The sequence below is a fragment of the Cuculus canorus genome, chromosome 27, assembly GCF_017976375.1.
Source record: "Cuculus canorus isolate bCucCan1 chromosome 27, bCucCan1.pri, whole genome shotgun sequence".
NCBI lineage: Eukaryota > Metazoa > Chordata > Aves > Cuculiformes > Cuculidae > Cuculus > Cuculus canorus.
In genome coordinates, this window is record NC_071427.1 from 1,139,687 (window position 1) to 1,154,162 (window position 14,476).

General features: G+C 49.4%; 2 protein-coding genes across 6 annotated transcripts in view; one reads left to right on the forward strand and one right to left on the reverse strand.

Annotated features, from left to right (window-relative positions):
- The window catches only part of RANBP3 (RAN binding protein 3), a 50,941-nt gene extending 44,914 nt beyond the window's left edge, over positions 1 to 6,027 (reverse strand). For 2 of the 5 annotated variants that reach the window (XM_054050122.1, XM_054050123.1), the window contains exon 1: positions 5,929 to 6,026. In XM_054050122.1, coding sequence (XP_053906097.1) covers positions 5,929 to 5,950 — 22 coding nt within the window. In that variant the 5' untranslated portion in view covers positions 5,951 to 6,026. Of the gene's footprint in view, positions 1 to 5,928 lie in introns of all 5 variants that reach the window. The other 3 variants (XM_054050121.1, XM_054050120.1, XM_054050124.1) reach the window with 3 other exon arrangements.
- A 3,053-nt stretch (positions 6,028 to 9,080) lies between these two features.
- LOC104064664 (NADH dehydrogenase [ubiquinone] 1 alpha subcomplex subunit 7) lies at positions 9,081 to 12,450 on the forward strand. The gene is made up of 3 exons (XM_054050349.1): positions 9,081 to 9,211; positions 11,120 to 11,269; positions 12,198 to 12,450. Exons 1-3 carry the CDS (start codon positions 9,126 to 9,128, stop codon positions 12,292 to 12,294), a joined length of 333 nt encoding a protein of 110 aa, XP_053906324.1. The 5' UTR covers positions 9,081 to 9,125; the 3' UTR covers positions 12,295 to 12,450.
- Positions 12,451 to 14,476: the final 2,026 nt, after the last annotated feature.

Below are 14,476 nucleotides of genomic sequence, written 5' to 3' on the forward strand. Positions count from 1 at the left end.
AAAATCCAACAGGCATTTTGAGGGTGTTGATGCAAAAACCACATCACTTTGGAATCCACATTTGAGGGCCACATTATGTGAAAAGGTAAAACTGAACAGAACGGGAGAAAAAAACCTCCACCCTGGTATCCCGCAGAGGTACATTTCTCTGTATAGTTACCAGGCTCAGAGTATTCCCATGGCAAGGCAGGAACCAAGGCCAAGAAACATTCTTCTTCTTTGCCACGGAGACCATTGTGTTTCACCATAAGAGTGTGGAATAATTCTGGGTGGAAGAGACCACAGAAGGTCTCTAGTCCAACATCCTGCTCCAAGTAAGGTCAGCTATGAAGGCAGAGCAGGTTAATCAGGCTACCCAGCCTGGTCTTGCCTTCTGAGGATGCCAACTGAGCAGCCTCCCAGGGTCATCTCTGCTACTGCTTGACTGCCCTTATGGTGGAAGAAAAAACCACACGGCAAAATCCATTTCCCTCTACCCAGACTGAACGTCTCATTCCACCTCTCATCTTTTGTCTTCTGTCCTTCCAACACACACCACTAGCTGCCTAGCTCTGTCTTTGCAACAACCTCCTCCGAGACCCTGGAAAGAACCAAACATGCCTCTGCAAAGCCTTCCCTTCTCCAGGCTGAAGTAGTCCAGATGCTTCAGCCTCTCCTCGCAGGCCACCCAACCCAGATCACCAATTACCTTGGTCCCTCAAAGTAATCTTTAGATTTCAGAAGGAATCCATGTTCCATGTCTGGAAAGCAACTCCAAAGCCCTCAACAGACCTGCTGTAGCTAGGATATTATGAGGTGAATTTATTTCTAAGTGACAAGCTACACTGCTTCAAATATTTTCTCTTGAAATTTATTCCTAATTTCATATAGAAGTGCAACAGTGCCTGACATAGAAAAAAAACAGTGAAAAACTTCCAGGCAAGTGAGCCCTTGCTTAGATCTGAAGATTTAACCTTCAGCACTAAAAGCACACAAGTCGACAACAAGTACTCTGACTTTAACTCATCATAATACATGACCTAAGAGAAAGTTGATCATTCCTGTGAACAACAGATCATTAAAAAGGAGAATGGCTACTAGGTTGTTAAGTCACCAAAAATATTCAGAGTGGTAATTTATTGCCTGTGAAAGGCTTATCCGAAGGTCAAGAAAAAATTAAGTTCAAAGTTAAGTTTTATTATGTTTATTTGAACAGCTCAGGCCACAAAAATTGTGGGGTTTTTTCACCTCAATACTATCTAAAGAGCAGAATAATCGCTAAAAAACATTAACAGAGATATGGGCAATCACAGCATCATAAAATTCTAAAGGTGTTGATAACAAAATAAGACTCTTTCAAGAGCTACGAGTAGACTGAAAGCTGACTGAAAGTCAGCTGTCATACCAACAGCCAGTCTCCAAATAAGACCCCACAAGCAAAGTCCAGCCATATTTCATGTCAGGAAGTACAGGATACATGACTAGATCCTTTACGGCCAGACTCCCCAAGTGATGTCATGGTGGGCATGACTGGCGTGAGGAAAAAAAGGACATTTATGCTTCATTTTCCAAATTTTGATAAGTGGATTTCCATGAAGCCAAACCTGATGTTCTGATTCACCTTCAAGCCCTTTTCTTTTCCTGTCTCCTATAGCCTGAGTAAGGGGGCTGCTCCTGGACAGAACTGCCACCACTGGTAGAGGAAGGTGAATGCCTTTTATATATTTAAGATGAAATAAAAATTCCATGCACCATATTTAAAGCACAAACCTTTTCTGTTTGCAGAGAGCATGCTTTCTCCTTTCACAAGCCCTTGTGGCATTAATAGAAACACATCACCCTCTGCATTAGGTAACTTTATTTCAGCTCAGATACTTCACATCAGGCAAACGTTACAAGTCAGAAACTGCAGAAGCAGCTTATTTACACATGACAGGAAGAAGAAAACCCTGATGCAGCCCAACTACTTTGCAATGTAGAGAGAATATTTATAAAGAACTCCAAAAAAGTGTTAACAAAAATTACTCAACTGCTTAGACAGTTCTGCCTTGTAAATGAAACAACTTTATGGCATTTGGGGGTGAATTATTAAAACATCTAAAAAAAAAAACCCAAACCCAATCTAAATCACTCAGCCAAAATTTGCGTCCACTAGGTTATCTACCATAAATCCTCAAGCGAAAAAGATCTTGTTTACAGGGTCTACAAACATCAGGAACAGCCGTGCATGCCAGCTTTTCCTCTCAAAGAAACAAGAGCTTCCTCTCTCTGAAAGCTTCCATCAGGCAAGCAGAATTACACAGTCAGGGAGAAAAAAAAAAAAAAAAAAATCAAACCCAAGAAACAGCACAGGAGCTACATCAGCATCACTCAAGTGTGGCAAAGAAGTGGTACCTTCACTGCAAAAGGAACTGCTCCAAATCTCTCATTTTCTGTCTAAGGCAGTTACAGACAACTCATTCAATCACAAAACGGTGACCTTAGCAATTGCATAAAGCAAAAGAAATGCGTCTAAAAGACAGAGTTTGCCAACAGAGGCAGTACACGCACTTCCTAAAAGGAAATGTGAAGGAAGCCATCAAGTTTTAGCCCTGAGAAGAACTGGTACCTTTTCAGTGACTGAGAGGTGACGAAGTAATTAATTCTTGACACAAGGAGATCCTGCCAGCTACAGAACTGCTTCTGTATCAAGCAGTACACAAACAAGTGAACAGCTGTGTACTAAAAGCAAGGTAATGGGAAGAGCATTCCAGTTTATGCCTGCCCAGCAGTTGTCCAGTTTTCCAGGGCACTCAACTGCCACATGTGCGGAATATGTCAGTTTTAAGATGTGGTCCAGCTAGAACACAAACAAAGAACATCACTCGGGAGACCACAGAGAGAGTGGCTAACACCATGTAGCAACTGCTCTACACAAGAGCAATAGCAATTGTGCCTTCCGTCCCAGACTCCTGGCTGGCAATGACCTAATGTTTCACAACCACATCCCCAGAGCCTTTACTACAATCACTAGATCCTTGTGACAGAGTCAAACTTCACACAGCTGGGTAGAAGTTCCTCTTTCCTCTTCTTCATTAGCTCCACACTTCCCAGCTCATCTCCTCTCATGATGAGGGGCAACGCCAAGACCAGGATGCGTTCCTAGGAAACTCAACAATACAAGCACTTTTGGAACGCAGCCCTTGGACCACCTGACCCTTCACCACCCTTCTTTGCAGCAGAGGATGCACTCAATCCAAAAACCTCCTCCTGCCAAGACCCAGCTTGCCACCAAACCACTACAGAGGCAGGACTGCAACTCACTAAGGAAAAAGGAGAGACAAGTGCATGGAAAACAATCAATGAACAATTAGAACTAAGAATATAAAGTAGTTATGAGAATACTGGAGGGAACGCTTGTAGCTTTGAAGAAATGCATTACAGAAAGATCACCCATTAAAACAGTCTGAAGGTTTAAAAGATGTTGGCAGAATGGTTACTTGGAGGCAGCACCAACATCTCAGTGGTGATTTAAGACAGATAACAGACCAAGAGAGACATCAGAATCCAGAAAGTAACGATATGAATGTACTGCTGGAAAACGAAAAAACAGTGAGTTAATTGAAACAAAGGTGTGCTGTGGTAAAAGTGACAGGTTGAGAAAGCTTTGTGACAGTAAGATGAAAGGACACAGGCAGAACCAAACAGTGCTTTCAAGGCCAGAGGGTTGGTTCTGGTAATCAAACAGGCAAGAGCCTGAGTTTCACTTGCATGAACAGACAAGAAAAGCTATTGTTCAAACATGCCAAGCAAAAACAACCTGCAAGAAGGACTGAAACGTCTTCCTAGGTATTTGTGACTACCGTGTGCCAAAGAACAATTAGCCTCACACCTCACGGTGAAGGTATGAATGAGACAGCAGTGTCTTACATATCAATTGAGATTAAGGAATATTAAGAACTTTAACCACACTTGGTTTGTGCACATTAACATTTTGCTATTAAATACTTCAAACAAGAGAAGATCAATACGAAGCAGAAGATCAAAGAATTATCAGTACCAAGACAGTCACTTCATATATTTGAAGGAGAATATCTGGGCACAAGGAAATAAAATATTCACTTCCCATACTGGAAAAATAACATGGGTTGAGGTGTTTAACAATGAGAAAAAAAACCAAAGGCACCTGAGCACATCAACAAACCAAGTAGAAAGATCAGGAAATCCATTAACTTCCAACAGAAGGATGCCGACTCCGTGTACCTGCACTGGTATAGAAGGACTAGTCACTTCAAAAACGGAACCAGAGGAAAGAGAACACCAGACAGCGCAGCCAAGGATATTAAGAGCAGAAGAGACAACTGTCCAGAATAAGCTGATCTTACTTAATCTCAGGAAAGACTGTATCACATTCTTATTGCAAGAAAAAAACAGAATAGCAAAGGATGAAGATGACAACTCCAGAAGGAGATGAAAGCACAAACTAAAGAGATCAGCAGGTGAAGGAGGTCACTAGAATCAGGGAAGAGTCTGAATAGAGTGAAGAGAAAAAAAAATAGAGAAAAAGGAAGATCAGATGAAAAGTAAGGATGTCACCACACTCTGCCCCTGCTACACAGTTTAGACAGCTCTGCAGACAGAGGTGAGGGTAGACATGTGAGAAATCAGCATAAGAGGATGTAATAAACATTGGTCACCTGGAATTCACCACGCAACTTAATGCTTCCCACTAGAATAGGGAGATAAAGAGGCTCACACTTTAGACAGCCATTCCCAAACTTCTAATTCTAAAAGAACACAATGAGCTACCAAAATTTATCACGTAAACGCTGTCATTAAGCTTCTCACAAACAGTGACTGCACCCTTGACTACTTACTGCCACTCTCGATCACTTCTCCTGCTTCTTCGGGCACTGACAATTCCGCTTGAGTTCAGAAGCCAACAATGCAGGACATGCTGCACTCCAGTATTTGTCAAATAACTCCCATATCATTACATTATTTGCTTACTTTTGGACTTCATCTGCGAAAGCTACGCCTACAAGAGATATCTGCTTCCTGTTATTGAATGTTAATATCAGAACTGTGATTGCCACAAGCAGAGTTCAAGTATAAGAAACAATCCTGAAAGAAGGGGCCTCAAATGCTTTCATTTGCCTCCTTCCAGTGTTCAAGGCCAGGCTGGATGGGGCCTTGAGCCCCCTGATCCAGCGGGAGGTGTTCCTGCCCACGGCAGGGGATGGAACTAGATGGGCTTTGAGGTCCCTTCTGACACAGAAGGGCCAGCGACCCTATGATCTTCCCCTCTCTTTCCTTAGCTGGGAAGAGTGAGGAGGAACAGCAGGGAGAGCTAGGACAAACTGATCTGCAGAGACTTTAAGAGGAGTTAATCCTTCCCAGAGACAAACTGTCCAGTTTCCACTGACAAACTGATCCACTGTCACAGAAGCAGCACCCTGGGGCAGAACCCAAGCCCGCAGCAGCACGGCCCTGGCTTTCCTAGCCCTCTTCAGAGGAAACAGAGATCCCCGCTTCTCCACTTCAGAGGCTTTCAGCTTAAAAAATCCCAGACGCATTACCACACCTCGCCGAGTTCTACCCGAGGGCTGTTACCCCGTTAGCCAGAGCAGGGGATACAGGAGAGGAACTAAGGAAGAATCTCGTAACGGCCCCAAAGCCGCGGGCAATGGCTCCAAAGCGCCGCCGGGCCCCGAAGGGCCTGGAGCGGCTCCACGGGAACCGCAGTACCCGGTCCCCGGTCCCTGCCCCCCAGGACCTCGCGGGGCACAGCGGGGCCGGGTGCTCCCTTTGTCCGCCCGCCCGCTCGGGAGCGCCTGCCGCACGCAGACCCCACGCTCCCGCGGCGGCCTCGCAGCCGGAGGCGCCGCTGTGGGGCGGATGGTGGGGCAGATGGCGGAACCGGTGGGGGCCAAGGCCCGGCCCCCACCGCTCACCCCGGCGCCCGCCTACCTTCGTTCGCCAGGTCCGCCATTTTACTTCCTCAGCCCGGCCCACAATGCACCACGGCCGGACGGCGGCCCAGCGCGGCGCGTGCGCCAGTCCAGCGGCACCCGTTGCGGCAGCGCGCGTGCGCGGCGGGGAGCCATATGAGGCGTGAGATGGGCGGGGCTGCGGGGGGGCCAAATGGGGTGAGGCACTACTGCGCATGCGCAGGTTCGGGGGCAGGGCCAGGTTGTATGGTGACGCTGTGGCGCATATGCGGGGGGGGGTGGGGAGGAGATTGGGGACCGGAGGGGCCAGGTAGGGAGGGGGAGCATACGCATGCGTGGAGGACTCAGTGGGGCCGAGGGAGGCGGGGCCAGGCGAGGTCAGCGGAGGCTAGATGGGGGCGGCTCTGCGCATGCGCACAGGGCTCGAGCGACTAGGTGGCTGGCGGGGCTAGGCGGGGGCGGGGTCCCCGCTTCGCCGCTGCGTTAGGGGGCGTGGCGTGATCGGCGGGGGGGGGGGGCGGGCTGGGTGCTGCTGCGCATGCGCACTTGTGCGGGGGACGAGAGGAACGGGGTGTGCGGGGCCGGGAGCGCTGCGGATGCGCAGTTGCGCGGGCGGGAGATGGGTGGGATGTTCCTGTAGCTGTCTCCATCCGGAGGCACCGGGTTCAGGCGGTGGGAGAGTCAAGTGCAAAGGCTCTTCAGAGCTCCCATCCCGCACCAGGGAAGGAGCCATTGCGGGTGGTACCGAGCAGGGATGCGCCATTGTAGCCCCAAAATACGAAGGGCGTGGAGCTGCTGGAGCGGGTCCAGAGGAGGCCCCGGAGATGATCCGAGGGCTGGAGCCCCTATGCCGTGAGGGCAGGCTGAGAGGGTTGGGGTTGTTCAGCCTGGAGAAGAGAAGGGTGCGGTGAGACCTTAGGGCAGCTTCCACATGCAAAGGGACTCCAGGAAAGGTGGGGAGGGGCTTTTTACAAGGGTCTGGGGTGACTGCATGGGAAGGAATGGCTTTAAATTGGAGAGGGGAGGATTGAGATAGACAACAGGAAGAAATTCTTCACGATGAGGGTGGGGAGGCCGTGTCCCAGGTTGCCCAGAGCAGTGGTGGCTGCCCCAACCCTAGAGGGGTTCCAGGCCAGGTTGGATGGGGCTTAGAGCCCCTGATCCAGTGGGAGGTGTCTCTGCCCATGGCAGGGGTGGATCTGAGTGGGCTTGGAGGTCCCTTCCAACTCAAACCATTCCATGATTCTCTGATCTTCAAAAGGTCCTGGAGATGAGGGAAGGCTGTGGCTATATTCAAAGAGGCACTTTGAGCAACAGGAGACCCTTAACGTCTCACTAAACTGGCTACGAGGCAGAAGAGAAATACCATTAGGAGTGTTGATTTTCACCCGACCTGGGTCCTGACATCCTTCCCTGGTTTAAATAAGCTTGCTGCTGTTCAAAGTCACCTGTGTTCCTGACTTAAGTCATCCCCAGAGTCTCAGGGCAGAGCTCTGGCAGTGGAATTCACAGACAGGACACATCACAAGGCTTCAGAAACGTTTGGGTTTGGCCTGAGCAGGAACCAGTCGCCTCTGGACCTCAGAAAGGGAGAGAGATTTGGAAAACAGTTTGCCTAGAAAAAGGCCGAGATCCTCAAGGCTGCTGAACATGCTGACTTCCGTAGGGATTAAGCATCTCAATTCTGGAGAGGATCCAAGACTTAAAATAAAAGGGATAGGGCAGAGAAAATCAGTAAAGGAAAATAGCAATAATTAATATTAATTAATTATTCTGTGTTTAGTGCAGAGTCAGAATACAAAGTATTTGAATGTGAAGCCGGCTGCATAATCCCTGTCAGGAGGCTAAAAAGGGAGGTTGGCCAGTTAATTCTTCAGTGAGCACCACTGCATCTGCTCCCTGAAGGGGAAAAGCCTTGAAAGAACTGGGCTATCATTACTGCCAAACATTCTATCAGAAGGCAACTGTGAAAAGTTGAGCAACCTTTACTCCCTCTTCTTGTAAATTTTGAACCATATTCCTATACACAGGAATTCCATCGTGATGAATAAAGCTGCTGCCACACTCAGGGACAAAATACAGCTTTTCAGAGATGAAATGCAGTTTTTGAACAGTGACCCCACCACTACCCTGGCCAGCCTCTTCTAATGCTTCACCACTCTTTCAGTAAAGAAATTTTTCCTAATACCCAACCTAAACCTCCCCTGGTGCAGTTTGAGGCCATTTCCTCTCATCCTAAATCCTTAGCGTGTCCCTAATCTTAATTTTTGGGGATATTCAATGTGGTGGATTTAGCTCCAGGTTTACAGAATTAAGTTTCGTCCCAAAGCAGGTGTCTCCTACAAACTGAGCCAAACACTGGGACTGTAAAGGTATGAGGGTAATTACCCATTCTGTGAGACTGTAAAAAACAATAATTACATTTTGAATTTAAACCCTTGGTCTGAAACAGATTCCCATCACTGAAAATTTCACCTCTGAGCATTAAAGCCTGTTAAGCCTATAAGAAACCATGGACATGCTTTTATCATGGAAACGTTGGGCAACTATAATGCTAGGAATTACTTTGCTGTGCTTCTCTAATGGGTACACGGTGCTGGCAGAGTGGGTGGTGTGACCTAGTTAAGGGAAGTGATTTAGCAAGAACGTACCTCTGAAAGTCACACTCATAGACCTTAAGAGCCAGCAGGTCACAGTGTGTTCCCTATTCATGTTCTAATTAGAGCCCATGCTTTCCCAGCATCATTAGCATAAGAGAGGAAAATTAACAGTTTTATCCTCTTTGGAGGCCAGATTCTGCCTTAATTTACCTGCAAGTAAGTCGATAACGATACCAGGGTAAATGTGATTCTGGCACTTCATTATTTCAACAAAAAGTAAACTACACCCACACCAACTTTACAGTTCCTGTGACTTTTAGAAATTAATTACAAGAGTTATCTGTACCCTGCGAGCTTGTCAACTTGCTGATATAACTAGAATCTATTTTGGGTGAATGCCATTAAGATACTATAAATGCCATCCTTTCTGATTAGTACTATTGTTAGGTCAGCATTTCTAAAGGGACATGGCCTAAAAGTCACTGTGACTTTGACAAATTAAATATTTTTCCATAGCTGAACTCTAAAAAAAAAAAAAAAAAAAACAAAACACCAAACTAAAACCCCCAACCCACTCTGTCTGAACACTTTCAACTTCTGACACTTTGTAATCTGGATGAGTTCAGACCCTGAAGGATTTACACAGTGTTGTATTCCACAGCAAGAGAATAATATCATCACTCGGCATTTGGATCTAGAGCTGTAAGTATTCATCAGCAGGGGAAGAAACGGGCTTTAGAGTGAAGGCAGCACCACAGGGAATTGTGATCCTATTTCCAACTCATTGCCCAGGGAAGCTGTGGCTGCCCCCTCCCCGGAGATGCTCACGGCCAGGTTGGATGGGGCTTTGAGCACTTTGATCCTGTGGGAGGTGTTCCTGCCTGTGGCACAGGGGTTGGAACTGCATGGGCTTTAAGGTCCCTTCCAATCCAAACCATTTTGTGATTCCATCGTTCTATCACTCTGCCAGTGCCCGGGACAGGAAGGCAGTCGCTAGATGTGTACTCTACGTAGGTCAGTAGATACAGCAGCAAGTAGACCTGGCTCAAGCAGAAGGTGGTACCAGAGCCTCCTGAGGTCCCTTCTACCAGCACTCCTATGGTTATCAGTGATACAGTGACCGTTATTAATTGGGAAGCATATCTAAGACTCTGTGTAAGTCCAGGTTCTGCTGGATTTGATCCAGTTTTTAACTTGTCTGTACTTGTAGGATTGTTTCTCAGAGGACTGATTCCTTATGGCACAAGAGAGCTGGCAGGAGCAGGCAACCGCGGGAAGGACAGGGCTTTATTTTGCAACGTGGGTTGTTTATTTCTCAGCAGCTTGGGTTTATACCAAACTCAGCTGACCAGTGTCATTTCTGGCCAGATCATTTCTGTGGGTCTTCTAGACCCCTTTCTGAATGATGTCTTAGAATGCTTGTCCCTCTTTCAACTGCTGAGACTTCCTGCGGGATCATGACCCAGAAACTGCTGTGGTAATGACATTGGGTTATTGACCGGCTACCAAGCCACAGGTTTACAAACATCTGCTTGCTGGAAATTACAACAATAAAGAAAACGCCTTTATTGACCTGATTTCAAGGGACTGTCAAGTGTGAAGGCAGTGGTTCATCATTAGATACAAACAGTTGTGCATAAGTTATTGTGAGGATCTTTAACAGCTTGACAGTGATGATGGTTACCACGATTAGCAGTTACAGAGATCTTAACTCAGCAGGTGATTTATGAAACATCTCTTTGATACGTCAAAAGTTACGGCAGTCAGGTGATGTCCCCAGTGACTGGGAAAAAGGAAGCATCACACCCATTTTTAGAAGGGTAAAAAGGACCCTGGGAACCACCGACCTGTCAGCCTCACCACTGTGCCTGGGTAGATCCTCCTAGGAGCTGTGCTAAGGCGGGTGGAGGAAAGGGAGGTGATTTGATACAGCCAGCATGGCTTCACCCTGCCTGACCAACTTAGTGACCTTCTATGACAGAGTGACCACATCAGTGGAGAAGGGAAGAGCTATCTGGATTTCTGCGAAGCCTTTGACACAGTCTGCTCAACATCCTCTTTGTACCGGAGAGTGATGGATTGAGGGTTCTACTGTACAGTGGATCAGGAATTGTTTAGACTTTCACATCCAGAGGGTGGCAGTCAATGGCTAAATGTAAAGTTGGAGATCGATGACAAGTGGTGTCCCTCAGGGATCTGTAGTGGACTGGTATATATTGCTATTTTCATCAGTGACATAGACAGCGGGATCAAGTGGACCCTCAGCAATTTTGTGGGTGCCCCCAAGCTGGGTGTTGTGGTTCCCCCACCTGAGGGGCGGGATGTCATCCAGATGGCCCTGGAGAAGGTCGAGGAGTGGGTTTGTGTGAACCTCATGAAGCTCTCAAAGGCCAAGTGCAGGCCCTGCAGATGGGTCGGGGCAACCCTTATTATAATCCAATCTGGGGTCCTGCAAGTGCTGGGGGATGAGAAGCTGGCCATGAGCCGGCACTGTGTGCTGGCAGCCCAGAAAGCCCAGTAGATCTCCAGAGGTACCGATGGGGTGGCGGGGCTTGGCGTGAGCGCTGAGACTCGCCCGCTGCTGACGTTGTGGAACCGTTCTCGGTTTAGAAGCCAGCCGCCGCCTCGGCTCCCGGTGGGCCCCAGTCACAAGCTGGCCGGGAACTATTACTGCAGCCGAGATGGACGGCGGGAGGCTCTGCCGCCCATCGTGGTGGTGGCAGGGCAGAAGACACTGGCTGTGGGGACACAGGTTGGTGGGTGAGTAGGTTTAAACATAGAGTCATAGAATGGTTTGGGTTGGAAGAGACCTTAAAGATCATCCAGTTCCAACCCTTCCACTATGGGCAGGGACATCCCACTGGATCAGGCTGCCCAAGGCCCATCCAACCTGGCCTTGAACACCTCCAGGGATGGAGCAGCCACGCTTCTTTTGATGTAGCTCAGGATACAGTTGGCTTTTGGCTGCAAGTGCACATTGCCAGCTCATGTCGAGCTTCTCCTCAATCAGCAAATTTGCTTTGGTTTACGCTACTGATGTAGAATGCTTCCAGCAAGCAGATTTCACAGGGCGGTAGAAGGTGGCTGAACTAATTCCTGAAGCCTTGCTTCTTGGGTAAGCTGGAAGGAGGCTTAAGAAATTCCTCTAGCTGGAGTGCATCCAACTGAGAGCAGCGAAGGTGGGGTAGGGTGTGGAGAACATGTCCTGTAAGGAGCAGCTGGGGGAACTGGGCTTGTTTAGCCTGAAGAAAAGGAGGCTGAAGGGAGACTTTGTCACTCTAGCTTCCTGAAAGGAGATTGTATTGAGAAAAGGTGTCAGTCTCTTCCCCCACATAAAGTGATAGGATGAGAGGAAATGGCCTCAAGTTGTGCCAGGAGAGATTTAGAGTGGATATCAGGAAAAAATTCTTCATAGAAAAGGTTGTCAAACATTGGATCAGGCTGCCCAGAGAAGTGGTGGAGTCACCATCCCCAGAGGGATTTAAAAGACATGGAGATGTGGTGCTTAGGGATATGGCTTATTGGTGGAGTTAGCAGTGTGAGGTTAATGGTTGGATTTCATGATCTTGAGGGTCTTTTCCAACCTAAACTATTCTGTGATTCTATCATGAAACCTGTCCTCCTGAGTAAATGTGAGTATGGATTTCCTAATGTTATTGAAGCCTTTCTCATCCTTCTTCAATCCCAGTTCAGGCTCTGCAGTGACAATAGCTGAGAAGAAACCGGTGACACCCGGACCAGCACTGAAGAAGTGGGAGATTTCAAAAGACCAGCCGTATTTGTGAGAAATAAAAGTGGTGGGGCTGGGTGCGCAGGTCACAGTCCGTTACGCGGTGGCGCTCTAATGGGGAGGCTTCTGGTGCATTTCGGAACAGCAGTGCTGCATGGACCTTGTCCCATTGCTGTGGTGCACGTCTAATAAATATATTTAAAGTTGTGAACATCCCCCTTCTTTTGTTTGTTTATTTTATCCAAATGACTCCTTTTTAATGTGGTTCAGGATGTAAGAGGGGAATAGCAATGCAATACATGCACGTGAGATTAAAGCTGAGTGGATTTGTGGTCCTGTCTGTGACCCTACTCAAGATGAGATGCAAAAATACTGCTGTGATACCCCTGAAGGACAGAGCTGAACGTGACGCCCTGGCAGAAGGGCCCCCGTACTCTGCTTTTGCAGTTGGACTGTGGCCGCTTCTGAGAGTGCCCACGTGCTATGCTCCACACACGCTGCTGGGATGCTGGTGCTGCTGCCGGTCCCTCCGCAAGGACAGCGGGTCCCTGGGCTGGTGTGGCTCTGGTGATGGGTTTTTGGTGCCCCCCTGGCAGGTGTGCCCACTCCTGGTGACACGAGAAGTGGTTACTATTACAGAAAGTGGAATATTTTTGTTTAAGCTCAAGTAAAGCTTTGTCTAAGTAATTGCGTTCTTTGAAAGTTAAAGAGAACGTCCTTCTGAGAACATGTTTTCTTTTCGGCGGTGTTTTTCCAGGCATTGTTCATTCTTTGGGGATGTTGTGCACTGGCTTGAACTGTGTAGTTGGGGTGCAGGGGCTTCACCCCCTTTGGCTCACCCTGTCCTGGGCAGGAGGAATGCGAGTGGCTGCGCTGGGCAGACAGCGTGGGAAAGCAAGTGCCGCCGTGCCTGCCGGGGCCTGGAGGGACTCCAGCAGCATCAGCCGTGCTGGAAAGAAAGAACACTCGGGAGCAGAGGGAGTGGAGTGGGTGGAGAGGAGAGGAAAAGCGGGCGCGGGCCGCAGGGGTGCTGGTGCAGAGCAGGGGACGCGGGAGAGCTCAGCTGAGAAGAAGCTGGGCCCGTTGGCAAAGAGCAAGCGTAGAGGATCTCCTGCGAGACGGTGGAGGAGATGTGGTGGGCGGTGACTCCGCTGGTGGTGTTCTTGTAGGGATGGAATTGCAAAGGGATTGCGGGGAAAAGGGCACTTGGACGTTGGTGGGAACAGTGGCATGGAGAGCAGGGCCAGAAGCGGGCGAGGGCAGATCTGCGCTGTCATCTGCCTGGGCTGGGGGGAGGCCTCTGCTGTGGTGCCCCCGTCGTTCCCTGAGGCCTGTGCCCTCCTGCCGTGGGGCAGCCTGGAGGAGCTGCCTGAGGGGCTGCCGTGGGGCCGCGGTGGGGTGGTGGGGAGCAGCCAGAGCCCCCTGCCAGAGCCCGGGGAGGGAGGATGGATGGCCAGGGTGGAGGGGGTCAGCGGTGCTTTGGGCGTGGGGCCGTGTCCGTGAGTCCTGCAGGGCCGCGTCTGTCCTGGCTCCCCTGCCAAAGGGCTGCTGGGCCTGGGGCAGGGGCCAGGGGTGTCCCCGTCCCCCCCAGGATTGCCTGCCCGGCTGCTGCTGGCTGAGCCCTGGGGGCGGCTCCGTGCCCTTCGGGGCTTGGGGGATGCCATGTGGGGCCGGGCGATGCTTTTCGCCCCATGGGGAGCTGTGTCCTGGTGCCCCTGCACTCCCTGCCCACCCCATGCAGACACAGAAAGGCTCTGGAGAAACAACAAATTTTACTGACATAATAAGATCAGAACAGTTTCTAAAAACATTTCAAGAACTCCCTCCTCAACACCCACCCGCCACCCACCCCTCCCAAACAAACAGGCACCCTGGGTTCCCACCCGCTATCCATCTCCCACCCCTCAAAGAATCAGATCCCGCCCCAGCTCCCATCTGCGCTCCTGCCCAGCTGCTCCGCCTTCCAGAGCCCTGCGCTGCCTCCTGACATCCCGGTGTTGGGGGATGTTCCGTCCCACGACGCTGCCCTCACCCCTGGGGACACCAGTGCCCAGAGAGATGGTATTGTCTGGGGTGGTGTCCGACTCCATGGGCACATCAGTGGCGACGCTGATGTTCAGGACAGGAAGGGTGTTATCTTCCATTAGGACGTCTGTGCCCACGGAGATGTGCTAGGACAGGGTGGTGTCCTCCTCCATCTGGACATCGGTGGTGATGGAGATGTCCAAGACGGAGGA

What these genes read in the sequence shown, in the direction of transcription:
- LOC104064664 (XM_054050349.1), top strand. Translation starts at nt 9,126, where the DNA reads ATGAGTTCAGACCCTGAAGGATTTACACAGTGTTGTATTCCACAGCAA. An exon ending in CGGCATTTGGATCTAGAGCT is followed by an intron (nt 9,212 to 11,119) that starts GTAAGTATTCAT and finishes TTCTCGGTTTAG; the next exon opens with AAGCCAGCCGCCGCCTCGGC. An exon ending in GTGGGGACACAGGTTGGTGG is followed by an intron (nt 11,270 to 12,197) that starts GTGAGTAGGTTT and finishes CTTCAATCCCAG; the next exon opens with TTCAGGCTCTGCAGTGACAA.